This window comes from Equus quagga, chromosome 2, assembly GCF_021613505.1.
Source record: "Equus quagga isolate Etosha38 chromosome 2, UCLA_HA_Equagga_1.0, whole genome shotgun sequence".
NCBI lineage: Eukaryota > Metazoa > Chordata > Mammalia > Perissodactyla > Equidae > Equus > Equus quagga.
In genome coordinates this window covers 87232722-87257726 of record NC_060268.1, presented here as the reverse complement: position 1 = coordinate 87257726, position 25005 = coordinate 87232722, and the positions used below count along the sequence as shown (strand labels likewise).

Below are 25005 nucleotides of genomic sequence, written 5' to 3'. Positions count from 1 at the left end.
CTTTCTGTGTGAAAACCAGACTGTCCTGGGCAAGCCAGGACGGTGGGTCACCCTTCCTTCTAGGACCTTCTGTGATGAGCTCACGTTGTGTCCTACTGGAGTCATTTCCCAGGGCAGTTGTCACATCTCAGAGGAAGAGGGTGTAACCACAGCAACCAGATTGGCCCCCACCGTCGTCATCTCTGGGCCGTTCCTGACAATCCGCATCTGAAACCTGTTCTCGGAGGGCATTTGAGCTCTTAGCCCCACCTGTGCGCTGGCTGCAGCCACCCTGCAGGGTGGCAGAGGATGGGAAGGGCTGGGTTGGCAAACAGCAGCAGGAAGACTTTTTCCTCATGTGTGTTTGGTTTTTGTAGGAAGCAAATCTTAAAGTTCTTGGATGCTGAAAAGGACATTTCTGTCCTCAAGGGGACCCTGAAGCCTGGAGACATTATTCATTACATCTTCGACCGAGACAGCACGATGAACGTGTCCCAGAACCTCTACGAGCTCCTCCCCAGAACCTCTCCACTGAAGAACAAGCACTTCCGGACTTGTGCCATCGTGGGCAACTCTGGGGTCTTGCTGAACAGCGGCTGCGGGCAGGAGATTGACACTCACAGCTTTGTCATAAGGTAACCACAGCAGGGCCTCTGGGCCCAGAGCGACAGGCAATTTAAGTTAAGCATTGCCAGTTGTCCCAAGAGGTTGAAATAAGATACACTGGTTGGGTTGTTCCCTGCTCTAAATTTTTTTTTTTCCTGCTTTTTTTTGGTGAGGAAGATTGGCCCTGAGCCAACATCTGTTGCCAATCTTCCTCTTTTTTTTTTTTTCCTCCCCAAAGCCCCAGTACATAGTTGTATATCTTAGCTGTAGGTCATTCTAGTTCTTCTATGTGGGATGCTGCCACAACATGGCTTGATGAGCAGTGCATAGGTCCGTGCCCAGGATCCAATCCAGTGAACCCTGAGCTACCGAAGTGGAGCATGCAAACTTAACTACTTGGCCACAGGGCAGGCACCACCCCCCCTACTCTCCCCAACAGCCCCGCCACCTCTAAATCTTGACTACATGTTACAATCGCTTGGGGAGCCTTTAAAGGTCCCAATGTCCAGACTGCACCCCAGATCAATTAAATCAATCTGAAGGCTTGGGGGCAAGTGGCCCAGGGAGCCCAGGTGTTTCTGACGTACAGCCAAGGGTGAGAACCACTGGTCTAGCACAGAGGTGGGCAGACTGTGGCCCACAGCCTGCTTTTATCAATAAAGCTTTATTGGAACAGAGCCACGCCCATTCGTTTTGATACCCTCAGGGGCTGCTTTCTCACCAGGGTAGAGTTGAATTGGGCAGAGGGAAGAGTTGCAACAGAGAGAGCATATAGCCCACAAGCTGAAAATATTTATTGTCTGGCCGTTTACACACATTTGCCGACTCCTACCTAGAGCCTGGTACAAAATGTTGGTAAAAAATCTCCTGGGCTGACCAGTTGTTGGTCCAAGTTTGCAAAACTCTTTTAAGGGTTCTGGAAGGTGGTATTTTACTAGTCACTTTAGTATCCTGTAGTCAAAATCGGGGAAGTTGGGGGCCACAGAGCAGCTTGGATTTTGTGCTTGACCATCGTTTTTGCTGAAATATCAGCTCTCATTTTTCAGTCGGCTGGTACACAATTACCCCTGGCCCTGACACTTGACCCCCAACCCAGACAGACTCGGAAACAAGGCCTTGCTGTCTCCTGGTCAAAAGTAGGGCACATGGAGCCTTGGGTTTCATCCCAAACAGCGCCCCAGCCATGGCAGAATGCATGCCACGTCTCACGCTTCTGTCAGGACTGTCCCGATGCAGAGAGCCTTGTCCCGGGGTCTTGGGGTGCAGCCTTCTCCTAGAGCTCCCGGAACCTCCAGACGTGGGGGTGGATGGTGTGTTTACTCCCACCTCCACGTGATGGAACTGCTGCTGCAGCCAAGCAGCCAAAGTCATTTTAGTTCTGACATGCTTTGCCAGCTTCTGTCTGTGCCTGTCATAACCAGTGGCTCAGCCCCTATTTCTCAAAGGCCTCCGGTCTGAAGTGTGGCGGGCTTGTCCGACTGGAAGCCAGAGAAGGGTGAGTGGGGGTGGAGTCCTCCTCTGGGTGGGGTTGGATCGCCTCCCGGATGCTGGGCAGCATGGAGGGCAGCCTTTCTGATCTGGTGTCCCACATGGAAGCCATGCTCCTGCCTTTTTCACGAGTTCCCACCGTGAGCTTTCCAGGCTCCACCCGGCCCTGCGTCAGGAAGATCCAGAGGCAGCTGCAGATTCTGGCCACAGGTCCCTTTGTCGACACGTACACAGCAAGGCAGGCACTGCAGTGTCTGGAGTCCGGTCTTGGCTCTGCTGCCCCCATTTGTCATGTGACTTGATGTGTGTCATTCCTTTTTCTGGGCCTCGGTGTCGTCATCTGTAAAATGGGCTGGTTGGACTGTGTCTTCGAGGTCTGTCCATTGTGAATACCACCTATTCTTTAGTCCAGTGCCTGTCGATCTCTAATGAGCGTTCAAAGCACCTGAGCTTATTAAAATGCAGAGTTCTCAGATCTGGGATGGGGCCCGAGACTCTGCATTTCTTTCTTTTTTTTTTTTTTGTGAGGAAGACTAGCCCTGAGCTAACATCCATGCCAATCTTCCTCCACTTTGTATGTGAGATGCCTCCACAGCATGGCTGATAAGTGGAGCAGGTCCACACCTGGGATCCGAACCCGTGAACCTCAGGCTGCCAAAGTGGAGCACACAGAACTTTAACCACTCAGCCATGGGGCCAGCCCCTCGAGACCCTGCATTTCTAACACCCTGGCTGCAGGTGTGGGGACAGCACTTTGTGAGGCACGACCACAGCATGCTTTGCCTTTCCCCTGGGAGTCCAGTCTGCATCTACTTAGAAAAGAGAGACCTAAAACGCCAAGGAGAGAGCTACTCGAAACAATGCGCAATTGCCCTCTGACCTTTAGGCCTGTGCACGTGGCTCTCACAGATCTGTGTGTCTGTGGGGTAGACAGAGTGGTGTTTTAGGACAATACTACATGACCCCAGTATGTACAGACCCCAGGTTTGATGCCAAGTGGCAGCACTGGCTCCCCTGGCCCACCGGGACCGATGCTCTGGGTCCTTCCCACGTAGGTGATTGCTGTGCCGTCCACCTGGAGAGCTCCCGAGCAGAGAGCAGACGGAGTGTGGCGCTGGCAGCACTGCAGGAGACGGCGCCCAGGGCTCGCCCACAACAGGGCACATTAAGTGTTCATTCCCCTGCCTTTCTTTGGGGTCCGTGGAGGTCACCCCACGATTCCACACCACCTCTCCTGTAGCCTTTGCCTCTCTGAACAGTCACTCTCCGTGAGCCCTGTGTCCCCACCCCAGCGCCTCACGCCAACTGTGGGCTCCTCCAAAGCAGAGTGGTTGTGTCCATCTCCGGACTCCAGTCCAAGCCTGTGCCTGGCACAGAGGTGGTGCTCTGTGGCATCGCTGAGATAACGGACATGGAGGAGGTCCTGATGGTGTGTTCTCAGCCTCTGTCAACCTGAGACCTTAATCAGGTCCGCCAGCTCCGTGCTTATGGGGCCCCTCCGCCACGGGGGAGACACTAAGACCTCATCCCGTCTCAGAAGACTCAGCACATGAATCGTGGGAGGTCACACTGCATGCAAAATGCATGAGCTTGCAAAACGTGCAGCCTCCTGGGGGAGCGCAGGGCAGGCTTCAAGAAGCCACACTCTGAGTTGGCTGACTTTGTGTCCCAGGAGGAGGACACACCCGAGGAAAGGCGCAGAAGCCAGAGGGTAGGTTCACAGACCAGGGAGGCCAGTGCTTGACCGAGCAGAGGTTGCATAGGTGCTGCTGGGAATTGAGGCCAGACGGGAGGGCTGGTCCCCACGAGCCTGCGATGCCGGGGCGAGTGGACTGCCTAACTCAGGGTCACGTGTGTGCAGAGTAAATTCCCAGATGTTTGGGGCTCAAAACTTCATTGTACACACACACACACTCATGCACACGCACGCATATACACACACTCTTTTCTTAGGGAGCATCCTATGAACAAATGCCCCTTCACAGATAAGTCATCATCATCATCATCGCTTCACATGCATTCGCGATTAGCATGCACCAGGTGGGATTCTGCGCGCTGCATGTTTATTCACTTATTTAATTCTCACAACAGCCCTGTCAGGAATTTTCTCTTTTGTCCTGGCTTTTGCAATGCGACAGCCAAAGGTCGAGCAGCTGGTTCGAGCCAGAACCACAGCCTGTCAGGCAGTCTGGCTCAGAGTCCACGCAAGCTGCCTCTCTCACCTGCGGGCTTGCTTCTCCCCGTGTCCCTGTGGACGTGCCTGTTTCTAGAAAGGACTGACTCTTTTCCAGCCCAGAGCCAAGCCCATCCAAGCAACGCAGCCCACCCATAGCCCACCCAGAATTTGCTTTGGGAGGCCGGACCTACTGTTGGAAAAGAGGGAGCTTAGATCAGGCTTGCCCCATCCTGAATCCCCCCACCGCCCCCAAAATGAAGAAATTCACACACGGGGAGGGAGGGTCATGTCTAGAGCATCCACTCAGGGCGGAGCTGCCCTCCAACATCCTCCCTCAAAAAGTGGCCCGAGACGTGGCATGGGAAAAGCCTGGCCCTCACAGCCCGTCCCTGCCTGGAACACCCCTGTGGACGACGCCCCAACTGGCCAGTATTGTAGTGGGGCATGGACTCCCCGGCTTCCGCTACCTGGACCCCCCTGGAAACCCCTGGGAGTGTCTCCACCTCTTTCTCTCCCGCAGCCCCTCCTGGCCCCTGATAGACTCAGTATATCTGAACCGCACTGACTCCACCTCCCTCTGTGCTCAGGACCTGGAGGCTGGCCAAGGAGGGGCCCCAGGTCCTCAGGAAGTCTGGGAAGCCTGGCTTAGCCAGGCTTCAGGGCAACACGGGTAACTGAGACCTGGGTGGTCCCAAACTGGCCGACATGATGACAAGGACACTGTGTTCCTCGGAGGTCTGTGATGGGCTCCCGAGGGTGTCCCAGGGCAATTCCACCCCTTTGCATGTTTAGCCACAATCAGATAGAAAGGCCGGGGTGGGAATGGCAAGAGAGGATGTTTTAGGGGGTCCAGGCTGACAGAGTAGATAGGCTTTCGAGGCAGACACGCCTGAGATTGCGTCCTGGTGGGTCTCTGACTAGCTCTGGGACTTGGGCCTTGGTTTCCTCATCTGTAAAATGAGAGCGATTAAAATGGGATCAGAATAAGAGGCACTGACCTCTGTAAAGGACCAGCCATGGCTGCCACACACCATGGGCTCAATGATTAGTTTTCTTTCTCATTATCTTACTTTTTCTCCCCAGTTGTTGAAGGAAGAAAGTCCTTCCTTAAAAGGAGGAGTAAGCAGAGTCTTTGTGGATGTCATCATGTGACGATGACCTGTGGCCCTGGTCCTCATGTCTCCAGCTCTGTTCTACAGACGCTTATTCTAATTTCTCAGGCTTCATTCCATTGGGCAAAGAGCTTTTCTGCCATCCAGTCCTCCAAGCCAAGCAACAGCCAGGTCTCCCCAGAGTGTCCCTGTTGCCATCTCAGTCCCGTCAGCTTTCAGCATGGGCAGGAAGCCAAAGTGTGCACACCCAGGCTGGACCCATGAAGGTCCCGCACAAAGCAGACCTCTGGTGACATAACAGAGGCTGTCCACCCAGGGCCCCTTGCTGGTTCAGCAAGAGATTGCCATGGCCTTTTAATTTGCTCTCCCAAACCCAGTTCTCTCCACTCCAGTACCTACTACAACGTCATCTTATTGTTGCCTAAAATGCAAATCTGTCTATGTTACTCTCCTGCTCAAGAACCTTCAATGACTCCCTATTGCCCTTGGAACCAAATCCTCAACATACAGACCCTTTGATAGCTCACCCTGCTTGCCTCTCCAGCCCATCTCCTCCACAGAATGTGCCCCAGTCAGCCCAATTCACTTGCGTTCCTCTAAATACCCACACTGTTTCACAGCGGTATGCCCTTGGATACCTTTCTTGTGCCAAAAATGCCTTAGCATGATGTTTCCTAAACTGCCTGGTTATAAAACTTACCTGAAGAGTTTGGAAAAATAAATATCAATTCCTAGGCTACTGCCTCAGGCAATTCTTCTGCTCTGGCAAGCTGGAGAAACATTCTCCTAATGTGCCTTATCCATGGATGCACTTCTGCTTATCCATCCTTCTAGACGTCCCTCAATGGTCACCACCTCCAGGAAGACCACCTGAAGCTCTTCCTTCCCATATCAGCGATGACAATAGTTAACATTTATCGAACACTTATGTGATCCAGCAGTGTGCTAAGTACGGGTGTGTGGTGACCCCTTTAGGCCCTGGGAGGAGGTGCTGTTCCATCTTGGCTAAAGAAACTGTTGTGGATATTCCTTAGCCAGAAGTAAGCTCTCAGAAAGCACAGAGAGGTTGAGCGGATTGTCCAGAATCACACAGATAGAAAATAGTCGAGCTGAATTCTGAACCCAGGAGAGTGCCTGATGTGGCCAGGTCACACCTGCCTACACGACGGTCAAGGGCTGGCCTACTTGCTCCCTTCCTCCTCTACTAGATCCTGAACTCCAGAAGACAGGCATTTTACACCCCAGGGCCAAGCTAAGTTCTACATATGTACTAAGAGCCTGGTAAATATGTGCAGCAGGACGAAAAGGCACAAGGATGACAGGAGGGACTTGGGAGTGCGGGAAGATGTCCTGGGACCTCGTTTTGTGATGAGGAGGAAGCGAGGAGAGGCAAAGGATGGGTAAAGTTGAATACAAGCAGCAGTGTCTCAGCTTTCCCAAAAGGACCATGTTGCCTTTTTCTCCGGCAGGTGCAACTTGGCCCCGGTGCAGGAGTACGCCCGGGATGTGGGGCTCAAGACAGACCTAGTGACCATGAACCCCTCCGTCATCCAGCGGGCCTTCGAGGACCTGGTCAACGCCACATGGCGGGAGAAGCTACTGCAGCGGCTGCACAGCCTCAATGGCAGCATCCTGTGGATCCCCGCCTTCATGGCCAGGGGTGGCAAGGAGCGCGTTGAGTGGGTCAACGAGCTCATCCTGAAACACCGCGTCAACGTGCGTACCGCATACCCCTCTCTGCGCCTGCTGCACGCCGTCCGCGGGTGAGCGGCCCCTTCACGGGGAAGGGGGGCCATCACTGAGTGTGGGAGGTGCTTGGTAGGCAATGCCTTGCCCAGATGCGTTTGCATCCCAGCTCTGCCACTCACTAGTTGTGTGACCTCAGCAAGTCACCTGACCTCTCTGAGCCTCCCTTTCTGGAGAAACGAGGGTGTTGGCAAGTGGGCTTCGTCTGAGGATTGGTAGTACCTGCCTGGGGAGCTCTGTGGAGAATGTTCCTCCAACTGCTGCTGTGTGGAGAATAAGCCATAAGGCGACAAGGATGGGAGCAGGAGCATTTGTTGAGAAGCTGTTGGAATAGGAGGTCGGGAATAATTGTGGCTTAGACTAGGACAGTGGTCGTGGAAAGGCCACAGTTCGGTCAGATTTGCTATAAAATTTGGAGTAGGGGCAGCAGGATTTGCTGATAGATTCTATTTAAGGACCTCAAGGGGTGAGAGAAAGAAAAATCCAGGGTGACTGTCAGGATTACAGCCTGGACAAATGAGCGGACAGTGTGCCAGTTTCTGTGATAGCAGAGCCTGGCGGAAGCCCACGCACGTCGGGAATTGTTGAGGAAGAGAGGTCTCTCCTAGGCAGATTGACTTTAAGATGCCTCTTACAAATATAGTCCACTCACTCCTGACCTCTCAGCTTGGGGTCGGGCCCTGCATCCAGCTGCCCATCCAACCACATGACCGTTCACAGTCCTGTTCTACTGACGCAGGAGAGCTCTCTGTCCAGATCCTCAGTGACTGGGGGAATTTGGAATGCTCTCCACTGATGCCTTAGCATAACTCCGTGTGACCCTGGGAAGCCCTCTGAGTCACCCACAAAGGACTCTTGCTGTCCTCATAAAGGTGACCCCCGAGGAACCCAAGCCTGTGACCGGCACTGGTCTCATTAGGGTGAGTGTCAACACAGAAACCCACAGGCCCCAAGAAAGACCCAGAAAGACGTTCAATAAGAGGCAGCCACATTAGTGGCTGATGGAGCAGATCGATGCCTGTATGGGCACAGGGCTCAGTGGGCCACATCCCTTATCCTGGAGGTTGACTGTCTTCAGCATCTATTTCACCCCGTCACAGAGTGGGTCTGCCTCAGCAACTTCCATCTCATAGATTTAGGCCCCATGCCTCCAATGTTGTTTCTTCCTGGAAGGAGGAAAGTGGCTTAGGGGTCAGAGGGCATAAGAGAAGGAGAAGCACTGCCCTTTGGTAAAGAGAAAAAGTCCCTTTGATGGGGAATGGGCAACCACCTGGAAAAAACGTATGCAGCCAGAGCTATTTCCAGCTATAATTGACTCACTTTCATCTGTCAAAATAGCATTAAGCGCCAGTAATAAGCCCTTTAAACAAACAGGCTGTTAATCCTGAGATCGCATCATCCTCCTTCACAGGAACTCCCGGGAGGAAATACTGCAGGAGAGATGGACGAGCGGGCCTCTGATTTTAGCAAGCGGGGAGGGTGGCTTCAGGGGCCTTGGAATGGATTTCTGCCAATGGCCCTCTCCCTCTGTGGAGCCAATGGGCCTTGGAGGGTGTGAGGTCCAGTAGGGCATTGCTGAAAAGGTGGGCAGCATTTGTAGTGAGAGGAAGGGCTTGTCTCTGTCTTGGTGGGAACTTAGCTGGTGTTTACTGCAAGAGGAGGAATGGGCTGGTGAGGGATGCAGAGCAAAGCCACATGAGAAAAGACCAAGGGCTCGTGGAGAGGAAGGCTGAGGAGGGACCTGGCCAAGAGGCAGTCTAGCCTAGCGTCAAAAACATGGGCTTTGGGGGTAGATACCTGGGTTCAAAGCCCAGCTCTGTTACTTGGTTGTGTGACAACCTTGAACAGGTCACTTGACTCCCTGAGCCCTGCTTTCTCTGTCTCTACTCTGGGGAACACTACCTACATCCTGTGCTGACACAGGAGAGACTTCCGATCAGTCAGCTATGGCTACTGGAGTCATGGCGGCTGCCTCCAACTGCCAACCAAGGGAGTAGACTTGTCCTAAGACTCAAGATTTAGAAGTAAAGCCAGAGGGTGGAACCATAGGAGGAAAGTACATTTAGGCTCAATTTGATAAAGGATTCTGTAGAAGTCAGAGCCGTGGACTAAGTCCAATTCACCTGTCGGGAGTTCTTCACCTCAAAGTTCCAATGCGGACTGTAGTTTGCAGAATCACCTTGTTTCCTTATTTAAAAATCTATTGTCCAGTAAACCCCCTGTTTGTAGGGTGGGAGGGGATGAACCTTTTTTATTGTAGTAAAATATACACAACGTAAAATTTACCGTGTTGATGCTTTCTATATAGGTCAGTAGTGTTAAGTATATTCACATCGCTGTGAAACAGATCTCCGGAATTTTGTCATCTTGCCAATCTGAAACTCTATACCCATGAAACAACAAATCCCCTTTTCCCCATGCCTCTAGCTCCTGGTGACCGCCATTCTACTTCTGTTTCCATGAATTTGGCTACTTTAGATACCAAATATAAATAGAGTCGTATAGTATTTGCCTTTTTTTGCTACAGGCTTATTTCACTTAACGTCCTCACAGTTCATCCGTGTTGTAGCGTGTTTCAGACTTTCCTTCCTTTTGAAGGCTGAATAATATGAATAGTATGGCTATGCCACATTTCGTTTGTCTATTCATCCATCTACACACGTTTGGGCTGCTTTCACCTCTTGACTATTGTGAATAGCGCTGTTATGAACATTGGTGTGCGAATATCTCTCGGAGACCTGCTTTCAATTCTTTTGGGTATATACTCAAGTGGAATTGCTGGATCATATGGTAGTTCTATTTTTAATTTTTTAAGGACACTCCATACTGTTTTCCATAATGGCTGCACCATTTTACAACCCACCAACAGTGCACAAGGGTTCCAATTTCTCCACATCCTCACCGACACTTGTTATTCAATTTCTTCACATCCCTGACAACACTTATTTTCGTTTTTTTCTATAGTAGCCCACTTTAACCCCCTTTTTTTTTTTAAAGATTGGCACCTGAGCTAACAACTGTTGCCAATCTTCTTTTTCTTCTGCTTCTTTTGCTCCCCAAAGCGCCCCAGTACGAAGTTGTATATGCTAGTTGTGAGTGCCTCTGGTTGTGCTATGTGGGACACCACATCAGCATGGCCTGACAAATGGTGTCATGTCCGCGTCCAGGATCCGACCCAGCGAAACCCCAGGCCGCTGAAGCAGAGCGCATGAACTTAACCACTGGGCCATGGGGCCAGCCCCCCAACTTTAACCATTTTTAAGTGTAAAATTCACTTAGAAGAAATTCACTCTTAGAGGAAAATCTTTATGACCTGGGTTTGGCAATGATTTCTTAAGTATGACACCAAAAGCACAGGCAACAAAAGAAAAAATAGGTAAAATGGACTTCGTCGAAATTAAAACTTTTTACGCACCAAAAAGACAATATATCAAGACAGTGAAAAAAAACCATGCATAGAATGGAAGAAAATATTTGCAAATCATATGTCTGATAAGGGATGAATATCCAGAATATATAAAGCACTCCAGCTCAACAACAAAAAAATCAAACAACCCAAATCAAACAACCCAATTCAAAGGACTTGAATAGACATTTCTCCAAAAGAGGCACACAAATGGCCAATAAGCACATGAAAAGATGCTCAGCATCACTAATCATTAGGGAAATGCTAATCAAAACCACAATGAGATACAACTGCATACCCACTAGGATGGCTATTATCAATTAAAAAAAAAGGAAAATAAGTGTTGGTAAGGATGTGGAGAAACTGGAATCATTGTGCTTGCTGGTGGGAATGTCAAGTGGGAATCAATTTTGAGACACCCTAGTGTCTTCATTTTGCAAATAAGGAATTTGATGCCCAGACATGATGGGTGGTACGCATGAGTCACCCAGCCGGTAAGTGGCGCAACCAGGAGCTGAACCACATTATCTAAGTCTAAGGCAATGCACCAGATGCAGCAGAAATTCGCACCCATCCGGTACTGGATTTGGGGGCCCAATGAGCTCAGTGGGCTGGGAGATGCCACAGTGGAGAAGTGGCATCAGGAGACCACAGTGCTACAGTGTTAGCAGCACACCAGGACTCCATTTGCGCACACAGTCACTCTGAGCACAGGGCAGCTGTCCCACCAGGCAGAACAAGCTGAAAGGTCAGAACACCTCAGGGGCCCCCTAGACGCCTGCTGGCACCTAGGGCTTGTTTCAACAGTCCCGTTGAAATCCCAGTTGAGGTTCTCAATGTCATTTGCCCCTTGACCTCGCCTTTGCCCTCCCTGATTTTCCTGACTGTGCCTTCACATCCAAGCCATCTTTCAGAAGAAAAGCAGCCGCCCTCAGACAGCACCCGTGCTGAGTGCTACCTGTCCTGAATGCTGCTGTGGTGGCTGGAAACGCCCTAGACATGTCCATATACAAGTCAGTGTGCCCCTAGGGCTGGTTTAGTGTCCCAAAGCCATCCATTCATGGGGAGGACACTGAGATATTCTATTAACGGCAAATAGGCTGGTTGTGAAGATGAAAAGAAATTGATTGTATCAATCACCTCTCCTGGACCCCAGTGCTGGTCATATTGAGTCCACCTAGCATATGGCAGAGCCAAGCTTCATGTCACGAGACCTAGGTGACGATGGTGTCAGTGCGCCTGAATGAACCATCTCCCAGCACACAGCTGTGATTGTTAACCTACTCCTTATTACTAACTGTTGTAATCCTAAGTGCCATGTGGCAGGGACGATGCCACTTCAGGCTGCATCCTGTCCCTTGCATAGTGCCTGAGACATGAAGGCATCTGATGACTGGCCCGGGGCTCCCCAGTGAACTCAGATTTAAAAGGACATGTAGGAAAATAGACAAGGGGCACAAATAACGTAGCTAACACTTCTGTGCCAGACACCATGCTAAGCATTATCTCATGTAATGAGAGATCTACTACCATTATGCCACTTGAACGATAAGAGAATTGAGCCTCAGGGAATAAGTAACTTGTACACAGTCAGTGGCCGGTCAGGGACACATCCAGGATTCCTCCCTTGCTCCTGATCACCACCCATTTGCCTCTATTACACAGCATCAGGAAATAGAGAGCTCCTAGAAGAATAATGTCAGGAAGGCCAAACCAGCATGAGTTTGAGCTTATGAAAATATTAAGAAAAACAAAAAGGGCTTTTTGTGATTCAAGTAAGAAGAGCCAAAACGATAAGGGCAGGTGGTGTAGAGGCTGCAAAAAGACAGACGGCAAACGGAGTCCTTGCTCCTGTCCTACTCCTCTCCTCTCAGCAAAGATCAGTCTTTTACCTGGTTAGGGTAACGAGGACTGTGATATCTTAAGTCCTACTTCACTGCTCTAAACTAGCGGTTCTCAGCATGGTCCCCGGACCAGCAACATTAACATCACCTGGTACTTGTTAGAAATTCAGAGTCTAAGGTCCAACCCAGACGTGCTGAATCAGAAAGCCTCGGGGTGGGGCCCAGCACCCTGTTTTAAGAAGCCTTCCAGGTGATTCAGATGCACAGTGTAAGTTTGAGAACCTCTGCTCTCAACAAAATCAAGACCAATTAACATCCCCAGAGAAAATGTGCAGAAAGATCACCAAGCAGCTGGTCATGATCTTCTCCAAATCATGCAAAATTGGAGAAGGGCAATCTGGAACAGGCCATCTTTGCCCTGATTTTCTAAATATGGGGAGACGATGGATACCAGTGAGCTTGATGGCAACCCTAAGCCAGAGCTTAAAAAAGGTTTTCATTCCCGTGGCTCATGAACACCTAAAGATGGAGAAGCAAACATCAGGGATTAGCTCAGTGGAAAATCCCAGGGCACATTGTCCTGGTTTGCTTCTCCGAGGGAGGTTGTAGATAGGTAGCCCAGGGATGCCCATGGTCATTTTCTACCTTGATTTAAGTCAGCTACTTTGACAAGGTATTTCTTGAACAACATGGAGAACTGTGGGATCTGATTGACAATTCAGGGAATGAAAGTTAGCAAACGTTAACTTTCTTTTCAGAACCTTATAAGACAGATGCTATTTCACTCATAAGGAAACTGAGGCTCAGAAATGTTAAGTAAATTGCTCAAGATCACTCAGATGAGGAGAAGGGGGATTGGAATCCACATGAACAGGTTTCAAAAGTCTCTACTCTTCCCACCGCCACCCCTCTTCCCATATCCTTGACAGACAGACTGACCACAGATAGACTGACCACTGTCTTTTGATCACTGACACCCAAAGGATGCTAATTAATTCCATTAATGTTGACTTGATGGAGATCTCTAGGAACCTGCCACCCACCTCCTATCCTGCCAACTGTCCCTATTTTTACCAATGCCTTAAATGAGGGCATCAATTGTCTGCTTAGCAAATTCACAGCTGACATAACTTTTGGGGGATTCCCAGTATTAGGGGCTTCAGAGTTGAATCCACATTTCTTTTGACAGGCTGACACAATGAGCCAATCTAAGAGGAAGAAATTTAATATGGGCAAATGCAAGATTCTGTCCTTAGGTTCTAAACAATTGCACAGGTACAGAGGGATGAACAGTACTGACCGTCAGCCTGTGTGTGGTTCCTCAAAGGGGTAATATGACCTTAGGTTGCAGCAATGGACATATATCATGTTGGAGAGTCAAGGAGGTCAGCAATGACCTTGGTCAAGTACCTCTTAGAGACTCACATTCAGTTTGGGGTACCAGGCTGGAAAGGGGCCACAGTGACAGAGAAATTTGAAAGTTGAAAGGTTTGGGCAAAGAAGCCTCCAAGAAGTATGAGAGGAATCTTTCTTCATTCAGCAAATACATGTAGGCACCTAGAGGGCTCCAGGCCGGTGCTGGGGGAATCCAAAAACCAATAAAACAAGGCTCCTGCCCTTGAGGGGCTCACGGATTTGGCCTGCGAGGTTCCAGGTGTAGACCTAGGGTTGGGAGAGGATCTACATGGAGTCAGGCTTCATCCGGACACTGGGAAGAACATTCCAACGAATAGAGATCATCTGAAATTTGTCTCTCAGTTCTGGAGGCTGGAAGTTCAAGATCAAAGTGTTGGCGGGGCTGGTTCCTTCTGAGGGCTCTGAGGGGAGAATCTGTCCCAGGCCTCTCTCTCTGGCTTGTAGACAGCCGTCTTCATGTTCACATGGCATTCTCCCTGTATGCTTGTTCCGTCACCAAATTTCCCCGGTTTTTAAGGACATCAGTCATACTAGATTAGGGGCCCCCCTAGTGACCTAATTTTAACTTGATTACCTCTGTAAAGATCCTGATCTCCAAATAAGGTCACATTCTGAGGTACTGGAGGTTATGACTTCAAAATATGAATTTGTGGGAGAAGATATTTGCAAACCATTTATCAGATAAGGGGTTAATATCCAAAATATACAAAGAACTCATATAGCTCAACAACAAAAGAACAACCCAATTAAAAAATGGGCAAAAGATCTGAACATATATTTCTCCAAAGAGATATACAGATGGCCAACAGGCACATGAAAGGATGTTCAACATCATTAACTATCAGGGAAATGCAAATCAAAACTGCAATGAGATATCACGTCGCTCCCATCAGAATGGCTATAATTAGCAAGACACGAAACAATAAGTGTTGGAGAGGATGTAGAAAGGAGGGAACCCTCGTACACTGCTGGTGGGAGTGCAAACTGGTGCAGCCACTATGGAAAACAGTATGGAGTATCCTCAGAAAATTAAGAATAGATCTACCATATGATCCAGCTATCCCACTGCTGGGTATTTATCCAAAGAACATGAAAACACAAATGCATAAAGATAGATGCATCCCGATGTTCATTGCAGCATTATTCACAATAGCCAAGACTTGGAAGCAGACTAGGTGCCCATCAAGGGACAAATGGATAAAGATGTGGTATATATACACAATGGAATACTACTCAGCCATAAGAAATGATGAAATCTGGTCATTTGTGACAACGTGGATGGACCTTGAGGGTATTATGCTAAGCGAAATAAATCAGAAGGAGAATGTCAAATACCGTATGAACTCACTCATAAATAGAAGATAAAAACAATGACAAACAAACACATAGAAACAGAAATTGGATTGGTGGGTACCAGAGGGGAAGGGGGAAGGGAGGAGGATGAAAGAGGTGATTAGACATGTGTGTGGTGATGGATTGTAATTCTTTGGGTGAACATGATGTAATGTACATAGAAATCAAAATATATAACAATGTACACCTGAAATTTATATAATGTTATAAACCAATGTTACAGTAATAAAATATATACATATATATATATATATATATATATGAATTTGAGGGGACACAATTCAACCCATAACATTTGGGCTAGATAGCCGTCTTTCCCACTCAGAGATTCTTTGATTCAGCACACCTGTGCTAGGAGCATCTCTAACCACTTCGCACTCTCGAGATCCTTGCCCACCTGAGACTGTTATGGGGCTGGGCATTGCAGGGAGGGGGCAGCGTGGTGCAGAGACCCTGAATAGAAGGCCTGCCCTTCAACTCTCCCTGCCCCCTGTCCCCTGTCCCCTGTCCCAGCCTGAACAGCTCTTCCAGGGAGCTTCTGGCACTGCCTGCCTGTAGAGTGGCACAGTGCCCGGGCTGGCTGTTGGCAAGGGAGGTGAGCAACCGAGAGGAAGGAAACCCAGGCAATTGAATATGGCCACGGGAAGTGGGAAACTGGTCAGCAGCTGGTAGTAAATGGTTCTAATTCAATTACAAGGGGAAGGCTGTGACCCACAGAAAAGCAGACTGGCCCATTCAGCCTCCCAGCCCACGGGCCTGGTGCAGAGGCGGCCAGTGAATTGGTGCTTAATTAGGCACCAGGAGCGCTGAGCCTCAGCCCTAGGACGGCACTCATCCAGCAGGTGTCCCTGCCAGGGCTGGAGCAGCAGATCAGCAAAGCACACCCTACTGCACGTCAGTGGGGATCAGAAAGCTGAAGGCCGGAGGGCAGGCCGGGGGATGAGAGAAGAAGCATGGTACAGAGAATAAGGCGAGAGGCCAGTGCAGGCTGGAGCTCCCCCTCCCAGACATGCCCATCATGATCCAAAGAGCATGTCCCTAGGGCCAGTCGAAGGAGCTGTGGGCCAGTCTCCTCCAGTGGACATGGCATGTGGAAGTGTGTTCCGTGGTAGTGTTACATGGAAAAGAAGAGGGAGTGTTGCGACACTGAGGCACAAATGGCATCGGGTGATTTTTAATGGATTGTCTATTTTTTTAATAACAATGCACATAGTAAAAAGAGGCTCCAAATTGTATAAAAGGGTTTAAAGTGACAAGCGAGCCCTCCTTCACAGAGGCAGCATGTTAAACTGGTTTTCTGTGTGTATCCTTCCAGAAATATTTCCTTTTACACATAAGGGAACGTGTTTTAAACACTGCACCTTGCTAACTTCTGGAAATTATTCCATATCGACACACACCACCTCACTCTCCTTCACAGCTGCCTGGCGTTCCACTGTGTCTGGACCATAATTAGTGTAAGCAGAAGCCATTGGTGGGCATGTGGGTGTTCCCAATCTTTTGCTGGTGTAATCAGTGCTACAGTACCCATCTTGTACTCATAGCTGCACACGTATGTGCATCTATATCGTTGCTTTTTACAAGCATCATTGCTAAAAAGAGATGGATATATGCATTGTTAATTTTTATGTATATTGTCAAGTTGCCCTCCTTCGAGGTAGGTACCAATCTACACGCCCACGCTGATTATTGAAAACACCTGTTTCCCCATAACCTCACCAACGTGATGTATTATCAACATTCGTTGTCTTTGCCAATCCAGTGAAAAACGGCATCTGATTGTTGTTTGAAATTGGATTTCTTTAATTTGGATGAGGTTGAATATAATTTTTTTTCCTGTGTGGAGTAGCATCAGTTTAATTTCCAGAATCCAGCCAGAAGGTTTAAGTCTCAATGAAATGGTCTTACTAGGTCCATGCTGGACGGAGGTGATACCTGTGCGCGAGCAGGGGTCTCTGGAGCCCCTCAAGTAACCAGCATCGTGTTTTTTCCGCCTTTGTCTGGCAACATGCTATCTAGGATGCTGTTAGCCTGCCTCTCACATGCGCAGACCTGGTGGCTGCCTAGGAGGGTTTAGAGTGAGGCCAGCCTCCTTCCCATCTCCTGCCAGTGCCCACAAATGGAGCCACTAGCCTCTGCTTGCTCGTTTTTATTCATTGCTTCATTAAATAAAGATTTGTGAAGCACCCACTTCGTCATGCACTATGCTAGAATCTGGAGCTATCTAGAAGCAAGTCAATCCATTTGCTCACAGAATTTAAAATTGTTGGGGAGGTGAGAGACAAGTAAACCAGTAATTATAATGTAGCACGATAAACGCTATGATAGGAAAAGGACAACATATGGGACACTAAACCATCCAGGGAGGTCCAGGAAGACTTCCTGCAGGAAGTAACACTGAAACTAAAACTATAAGAAGGGGTTGTCAGCCAGGAGACATGGGAGGCAGTGGTGTCCTGGGAGAAACCAAAAAGTTCTTCATGGCAGTGTGGCGGTGCACACCAGGTGGTAGGAGCAATTTTAGTCCAGATCTCAAGGGCTCTACAAGCCTGGCTGAGGCCCCTGGATGTTATCCTGTGGACTCCGGGAGTCACGGGGGAGGTTTTTGGTGGCACAGTCATACTTGAGGTTAGCTGGCTCACTTGAGTGAGAGCACTGGCTTGGGTAAGCATGGAGGCCTAGGTACCAGCAATCAGCCAGGAGTATCACCAGGGCTTGACCAGCTCTGCTCTCCAGCCCCAAAGTCTGAGACAAAACCCCCAGTGCTCCATGACCACAAAGCTGGGCAGCCTTGTCCTGAGGTGTCCCCCAGGATGCCAGAGCCCTGAACGGTGCTCCCAAGGAAAGGACAGCACTGGGCTATGGAGCCCCCAGATCACCCAAGCCACTGATGTGGATGATGAGACCAGGAGTCAGAGAGTCCTGCTCCTGGCTTTGCTGCTGAGCTTGCACAAAGTGTCACCAAGTGTCCCCTGACAACCACCTGTGAGGCATTCCTGCTCCTAAGGACATATGAGCTCTGTCCCACAAAGAGCTTTTACTGGAGAAAGCCCTTCTGGTCCCTTGTTCCAGAAGTGGCTGCCACCATTCTTGCCACATACCGAGCCCAGGAATCCAGGAAGAAGGACAAATGTGCTTTTTGAGATGATTTTGGCAATCCTCATTTATTGCTGTCCATGCTCATAAAATACAGCACCTAATCATCTCGGCAATGGGGGTAACCAATTTGAAAAATAATTACTGCCTTCTTTGAGATTACTTTGCCTCCTAATTAAAATCTCAAGACTGGGATATTAAAGGTTCATTGTCAATACAACGTCCCGGATGCACCCAGCTAACCTCATTTGGGAAGGCAAAATTAATTAGTTTGTGTTTTAACACCCAGCTGTTATCCTAAGGAAAGAAATAGTCTACAAGTCAGCCACGCACACAGTCTGTAAATTGGCCAGAGCAACGGAGGAGATACAAAAGAAATCCAGAGTGATTTGTTCCTGCATAACGCAGTCAGCTTCTATCACAAGCTGCTCATTAAACAGTGCCCCCGTGTCGCTGTCAGACATCGCTCAGGAGTTCTTGTTTACCCGTGGAGACAGAAGAGGAAATAAGTGGGTCCCTCCATGCCACCAAGCTCTCAATTCATTCTGGAGCCTCGTTGGCTGTTTACACCTTTCCCAGGTGGCGATTCTGGGTGAAAAGCCTGGCGCCAGATCTGAGAGGTTGGGCGTGTCTGTTCCTGGTCCAGCTGCCACAGTGACAAAGCTGTGCATGCTGCTAGCTTCCTCCTTTCCTCTCTACTTCTTGCCATTTTTCAATCCAATTTGAGTCAAACGTTTGCTGAGCGCAACAGAAGCCAGGATAATCAATTCTAGACCATGCTACACTAACAAAGCCCAACCCCTCATGGTTTAGCACCACAGAAGTGTATTTCCGGTTCTTGCAAAGCGTGATGGAGGTTGGCAGGGGCTCTCTTCCAACCAGTGATTCAGGGATCGAGGATTCTTCTGTCTCAGGCTGATGCCATCTTACAGGAGGCTTTGAAGTTCTCCGAGGCAGGGGAAGAGGAAGCCAGAGGGCCTGTTCTTAAGGAATGTTGGCCCAGAAGAGATACATCTCCTGTTGCAACCTATTGGCCAGAACTGGTCACATGACCCCAGTGCAATAACAAAGGATGCTGGGAGATGTAGGAGAACACATGGAGTATTTGTTGAGTGCTGCTATCTCTGCCACAGGGCCTTGGCTGCACCACACACCGGAACCAGGTGCCTTTGAACCCTCTACAAAGGAGTGCAAGGCAGGCCCCCTGCCACGTGGGAGACCAACCGCTACCCTACTGAGTTATCAGCCCCAGTTGATAAGCACAATAGGAGAAGTAGAAACAAAGCTCATGAGAGTAGGTGGAAGGGATGAACTCAGTCTGAGCTGGGAAGAGGGTGGAACAAAGGGAATATTTCCAGGAAGATGTGATTCATGTGCTTAGTTTGAGGGGAGAAAAAAAGAGTTCACCAAGAGGACATGTTGGGGAAAGACACGTCTCCGGGGAGGGCACAGCACGTGTCTGTAACCTCAGACCCACCCATGAGCTATTTCTACCACTGATGAAGCTCTTCCCTCCCTGTCTCTGGGCCTAGCATTGCAGGCCTGAAGAGAGAGTCATTTCTGAAACGCTGCTAAAGTCTTACTCTCAGAAAAGAAACAAACCACAAATCCGTTATATGGCATGTGGCCGGCGTTAGGGCTTGAATTTGCTCAAGGAATGAACTGAGATGCTCTCGTGTGGGGTCACTGCCAGTGTCTGATGTGTCCCTGGATAGTGTCAACAGCAGCTGTAGCCAGTTCACTCCTAGCCCTGACCCTCCCAGAACCACCGAGGAGTGAAAAAGGCCCCAGATCCAGAAGCGGGAGGCGCATGTTCCCCGAGCTCTATCTAACCAGCTGCACGAGAAGTTTCCCTCTTCTTAGGCAAGTCACCACAGACTCCCATGTTTTCCTCTATAAACTGAAAAAGGACCAGTTGAATCCAGGAGCCTTATGGGTTACCCACAGACATGGTCTGTTTGACTCACTCAATAGGACCTCACATGGTGTTTTAAAAAAAATTTTTAATTAGTTGCCAACATTTAAAAATTTGGCGCATTTGCATAAAAACCCAGATTTCTGATACCCTTGAAAAAATCAGATAATTTGGCATCATCATAACGGACAACAATAAAACTGGCTGCTCCTTTAGATGCCACAGTCCCCCCCACTCCTTATTGCCTTGGCAACAGTGAGGCCAGGTGTCGGTTCTCCTTACACACGTCCCAACTCCTAGCTCGCTCTGTTATAAGCCCCTGCCAGGCCTCTGGGCTAAATGAGTTCTCCACGCCCAATCGTCTTTAAAACTCCACGACTATTGCTTACGCTTACTCTTTTTCCTTCTTTTTCTCTAAATATGTCTCATTCTTGGGTTCTTTTGGCAGAACCAGCTACCAGTGAGAGCAGAAGTTCATAGCCTTGTCTGCATTTGAATCGCTGAGTGAGGTCTTAAAAATCCCAGTGTCAGGCTGCCCCTGGAGGTGGGACCCAGGATCTCTTAAAGCTCCAGACGATTCCGTTGTGCAGCCAAGGTTGAGAACCACTGAGCTAGAGCTGAAAATGCAAGGGACTAGCTCAGGAGGGGGTGAGCTCCGCGTTATTGGAGGTGGTTAAGCCAAGGTAGATGAGCACTTTGCCAGGATGCCTCCTACATATTAGCTGTGATTAGGCTCCTCAGCAATGCGGGGAAGAAATGACAAAGGTCTGCAATGTGTCCACGGATGCTTTTTCCTTTTATTTTTCTATTGTGTTTGCCATCACTGGAACCATTGTTCTATATTCTCTGCCTTTGGCCCCTCCATCTGATTCTGAGTTGGAAAATTCAGCTGGAGGGAAGTTTTCTGGCCCAGAGAGGATGAAATAGGAGGAGGTGCAAGGAAAGGGGTTTTCAGCTAACAGACTTGTGAAACAGCGGTTGTCCCGGGGGCCACCCGGAGGGAGTTCACGTTCACTCCGGGAGCCTGGTGTCCATCAGCAACGTCACAGGGAGATTCAGATCACCCCAGCCCGAAAGACGGGTAGGGATGGGAGGGATCTGTGAAATAAGTTTCATTATATCAAATATCACATGGTTTACTGAAATTATATGGGTTATTAGGAATCTATGACCTTGTCTGATGCCAAGGATAATGCCTCCTCCAAAAAGTAAAGGATTTAAGGTTGTCTCTCTGAAATGTTTTGGGACTCCCATTTGGAGCTGCAGAAGGACCCTCTTGCAAAAAGAAGGACTTACTTGAGCTTCTAGAAAAGCTGCCCACCCCCCAAACTTTGAATAATGTGAAACAGATTCTCTGCTTTCAGTAATATGTACGTGTTCTGCCTGGCATGCTTTTACTTCTGGCATGAATTTAATTGGTATGTTTGACTATGAAGTCACACACATCACCATGCTGAGGGGTCCTCAGGAACTGTGCTGGCCTGCGCCTCTGGTGGGGAGTGGATGTTTTTCACAGTGGCAAATGGCAGCACATGGGGTGGAAGCCCATAGGGTTTGAGGACAGAAGAGCATGGACAGTGTGTGGTGTAGACACATAGTAGTAAGGAGTTTGTGATAAGGAATTACATCTTTCCACCAAGGCGTATGCATTGCATATAAAGGGGTTCAGCATAGGATAAGTAGAACAAAGAGGTTGGACCACACATCCCAGTGAGTTCTGAATCGAAGCAGGAGAAGAAGCACAATGGAAAGCAGGAATGATGGCAAATAGAATGGATGTCCCACTCCTGGAGAAACTTCTAGATTGTGTTGCAATTTGGAGGATCTCTTGGTGGTCCTCTTGTCTGTGGCACGTCATTGCCTAACTGTGAAGAACTAGGTCCAGCTGGGAGAAGTGACTTGCTCAAAGTCCCACTGATAGTTGGTGACAGAATGTCACTGAAACCCAAGTCTGATAAGATGCTTAGTTCCCCGGGGCCTCTGTTTCTAGCCTGGGAAATGGAGATGGTTCCCTCCTCACTGCGTTCTTGATTCGGGTAAACCAAGACCCCCTATGTACAGAGGTAGCTCAGCGCCTCTCTCAGCACAGGGACCCTTCAGCCTAATGCCATGCTCTTCCCACTTCTCTGCATCTCCCCTCATTACCCCTGACAGATTCCTTGCGGCAGGAAGTGGGGACTCTCATTTCAGAGGTGGCTACGCCAAACACAGTGACATGCATTGAGAAGACAGAATGTGGCAGAACTCAGCCTCGCAGGGCAGACAACTGTCTGGTGCCCTCTCAGCTCTTCAGGGAAGCCACTCATGGTCAGAGATGAGCAACCTGCATCAGAGGGTGGGGGTCCTGCAGACAGGGATGGGAAGGCAATTCAATGATGCCCAAGAGGCAAGAAAGTCGGTCCCTGCCAGAGTCAGGAATAGCAATACAGATGCAAAGGGAAGCACAGTGGGACCCCTGCAAAGGCGAGGCAGTGGGCACCATGCGAGAGTCAGACCTTTATTGGGGGTCAGCACACTGCAGCCAGAGCACCAAGCCTGGCCACACCCATGGGTGTTGTCTGTGGCTCTTTTGTGGTAAAACAACAGAGACCAAGAGTTGCAATAGAAACCGTTTGGCTAAAAAGCCAACAATATTTACCATCTGGCCATTTACAGAAAATGTGTGCCAGCCCCAGCCTTAGATTTCAGCAGGCCTGAGCTCCAGTCAAGGTCCTACCCTTTCTACCTAGGTGACCTTGCACAAGCCACATTCGTCTCTGAGCCTCATTTCTGCATCCGTACCTATTTTGTTTCCATCAAATCATGTATGTGAAAGCACACAGCATAAGGAGCTGTGGTCGTCAGTCCTCCGTGAAGGGAACCAGGAATCAGTCGCTTGATTGGTCTCCACGGTTCCTGGAGTGGCAGGAGGTGGGCTGTGGGGCGGGCAGGCAGGATAAAATTTTCCTCTTCCTGGAAAAGGATATTTCACAAACCCATGTTTCTTTCTTGTTTCTTTCTTCACTCTTTTTTTTTTTTTTTTCAGATATTGGCTGACCAACAAAGTCCACATCAAAAGACCCACCACCGGCCTCTTGATGTACACTCTGGCCACTCGTTTCTGCAATCAGATCTACCTCTATGGCTTCTGGCCCTTTCCGCTGGATCAGAACCAGAACCCCGTCAAGTACCACTATTACGACAGCCTCAAGTACGGCTACACCTCCCAGGCCAGCCCCCACACCATGCCCTTGGAGTTCAAGGCCCTCAAGAGCCTGCACGAGCAGGGGGCTTTGAAACTGACTGTCGGCCAGTGCGATGGGGCCACGTAAGGTGGGCGTCCCGTGAGACTCAGTGGCTCACATTTCCTGCCAGCTACACCACAGGCAGATGGGAGTCGGGGTGGCACAAACTATAGAACAAGCAGGCTAGTGGTTTTCTTTGTTCAAGTGTAAAACAGTGACCAGAATATATATATCTATACCTGCATATATATATTGACCTGAGTATTTATAACTGTGTGGTGTTTATCTAGCATTAGGCAGATAAGCCACAGGAAGAAGGTGTGGAGAACCCACTCGAACTGGATTGAAACTCAGTCCATCTTTGGGGGCAGAAGGACTTGACATGAAAAGAAGTCAGTCCCATGACTTTGAATGACTAACTGCCTCCTGGCTTGGAGGGATCTTTGGGCTCATGGTTGAATGGAGAGCCACCTGTTGGGAGCTGCCCCGAGCCTCTGGGAAATGTGGATTCTGGGTGAGCCGAGACCCAGAGGGGACAACTTAACCCAAGTCTAAAATGGTGCTGTTCATGGAGGAGAGGGAGGTTGGAGCATTCAGCTCAGCAAAGGAGCACAGGGACACCAAGAAGCAGAGGGCACGTCACAGCTGAGGACCTTGTCCCACGAACTCAACTGCCCACGGGATGGATCACAGTTGACTCACCTGTCCCCGATGGGCCTCCACAGCTATGGAGAGAAGGCTAGAGAAGACACGATGGATAGTTCATCTTCTGCCTTAGCAAGAACCACCAGGAACCTGGGATGAAGCGGGCAGATGCCACTGACAAGCTGGGGTGTTCCAAACCGTGTTTTTGAAAAATCGTGACCTCCTGCTAAGGGTTGGCCCTCCACCCCAGAATAAGGCAGAAGGGTGTCCAAAATGTGGTGGTTGTGGTGGGTGTCCTTTAAAGCAACTTGAGTCTGCTAAGGAAAAAGGGCCACTGAGATTTCATCTTCAGAGTTAGCCTCCTTCCTGCCCTGTTAGAATGTCACATGGGGGACTGTACCGTCTCCTTCTGCCACCAGGGAAGCCACAGCAAAAGCTTGAAAGGGCACTGCAAAGATAAATGTCATCCTTTTAAAAATATATATGATTGCCTTTCTGGGTGCCAAAACCCCAGAGTATGAGACTTGAAAGAATGTTCAGCATCTCACTCCATTTCTCTGCAACCACGCTCTCTGTTTCCTTTCTGCATTGCGCACTCCACGGGGCCTTGCAGCCAGACTGCTGTGGCAATGTCACTTTCTTGTCACTTTTCTATCCTGATGGTCACACTAGCTGGCACTGAGCTCCAACACTGAGATTTTCAATTCTGCAGGGAGAGGCTCCCGTGTCCACCCCCACCCCCCTCTCCCCACAGAGGCAATGATTTTAGAATTTTGCAGTGTCTTTTTTTTCCCCTATGAAGATTAATAGTTAAGACTTTTTTTTTTAACCCAAAGCCAAATGCAGTATCCAAATACTGGACTTAATCTCCCTGGGGAAATCTGGGCTCAGTGCCAATAACTTAGGGGCTGAAATCACAGGTCACATATAGACAAGCATGAGCCAGCTTGATTTGTTAGATGTGTTCCCTCGCCTGATAAATAACAGTGTTTTAGAACA

At 49.2% G+C, this 25005-nt stretch overlaps 1 protein-coding gene across 1 annotated transcript in view; it reads left to right on the top strand.

Annotated features, from left to right (window-relative positions):
• Positions 1 to 24642, top strand: part of ST8SIA2 (ST8 alpha-N-acetyl-neuraminide alpha-2,8-sialyltransferase 2) — a 64189-nt gene extending 39547 nt beyond the window's left edge. The window contains exons 5-7 of the mRNA XM_046652774.1: positions 357 to 614; positions 6831 to 7124; positions 23163 to 24642. Of these exons, the coding sequence (XP_046508730.1) occupies positions 357 to 614; positions 6831 to 7124; positions 23163 to 23448 (838 nt within the window). The 3' untranslated portion in view covers positions 23449 to 24642. The remainder of the gene's footprint in view (positions 1 to 356; positions 615 to 6830; positions 7125 to 23162) is intronic.
• Positions 24643 to 25005: the final 363 nt, after the last annotated feature.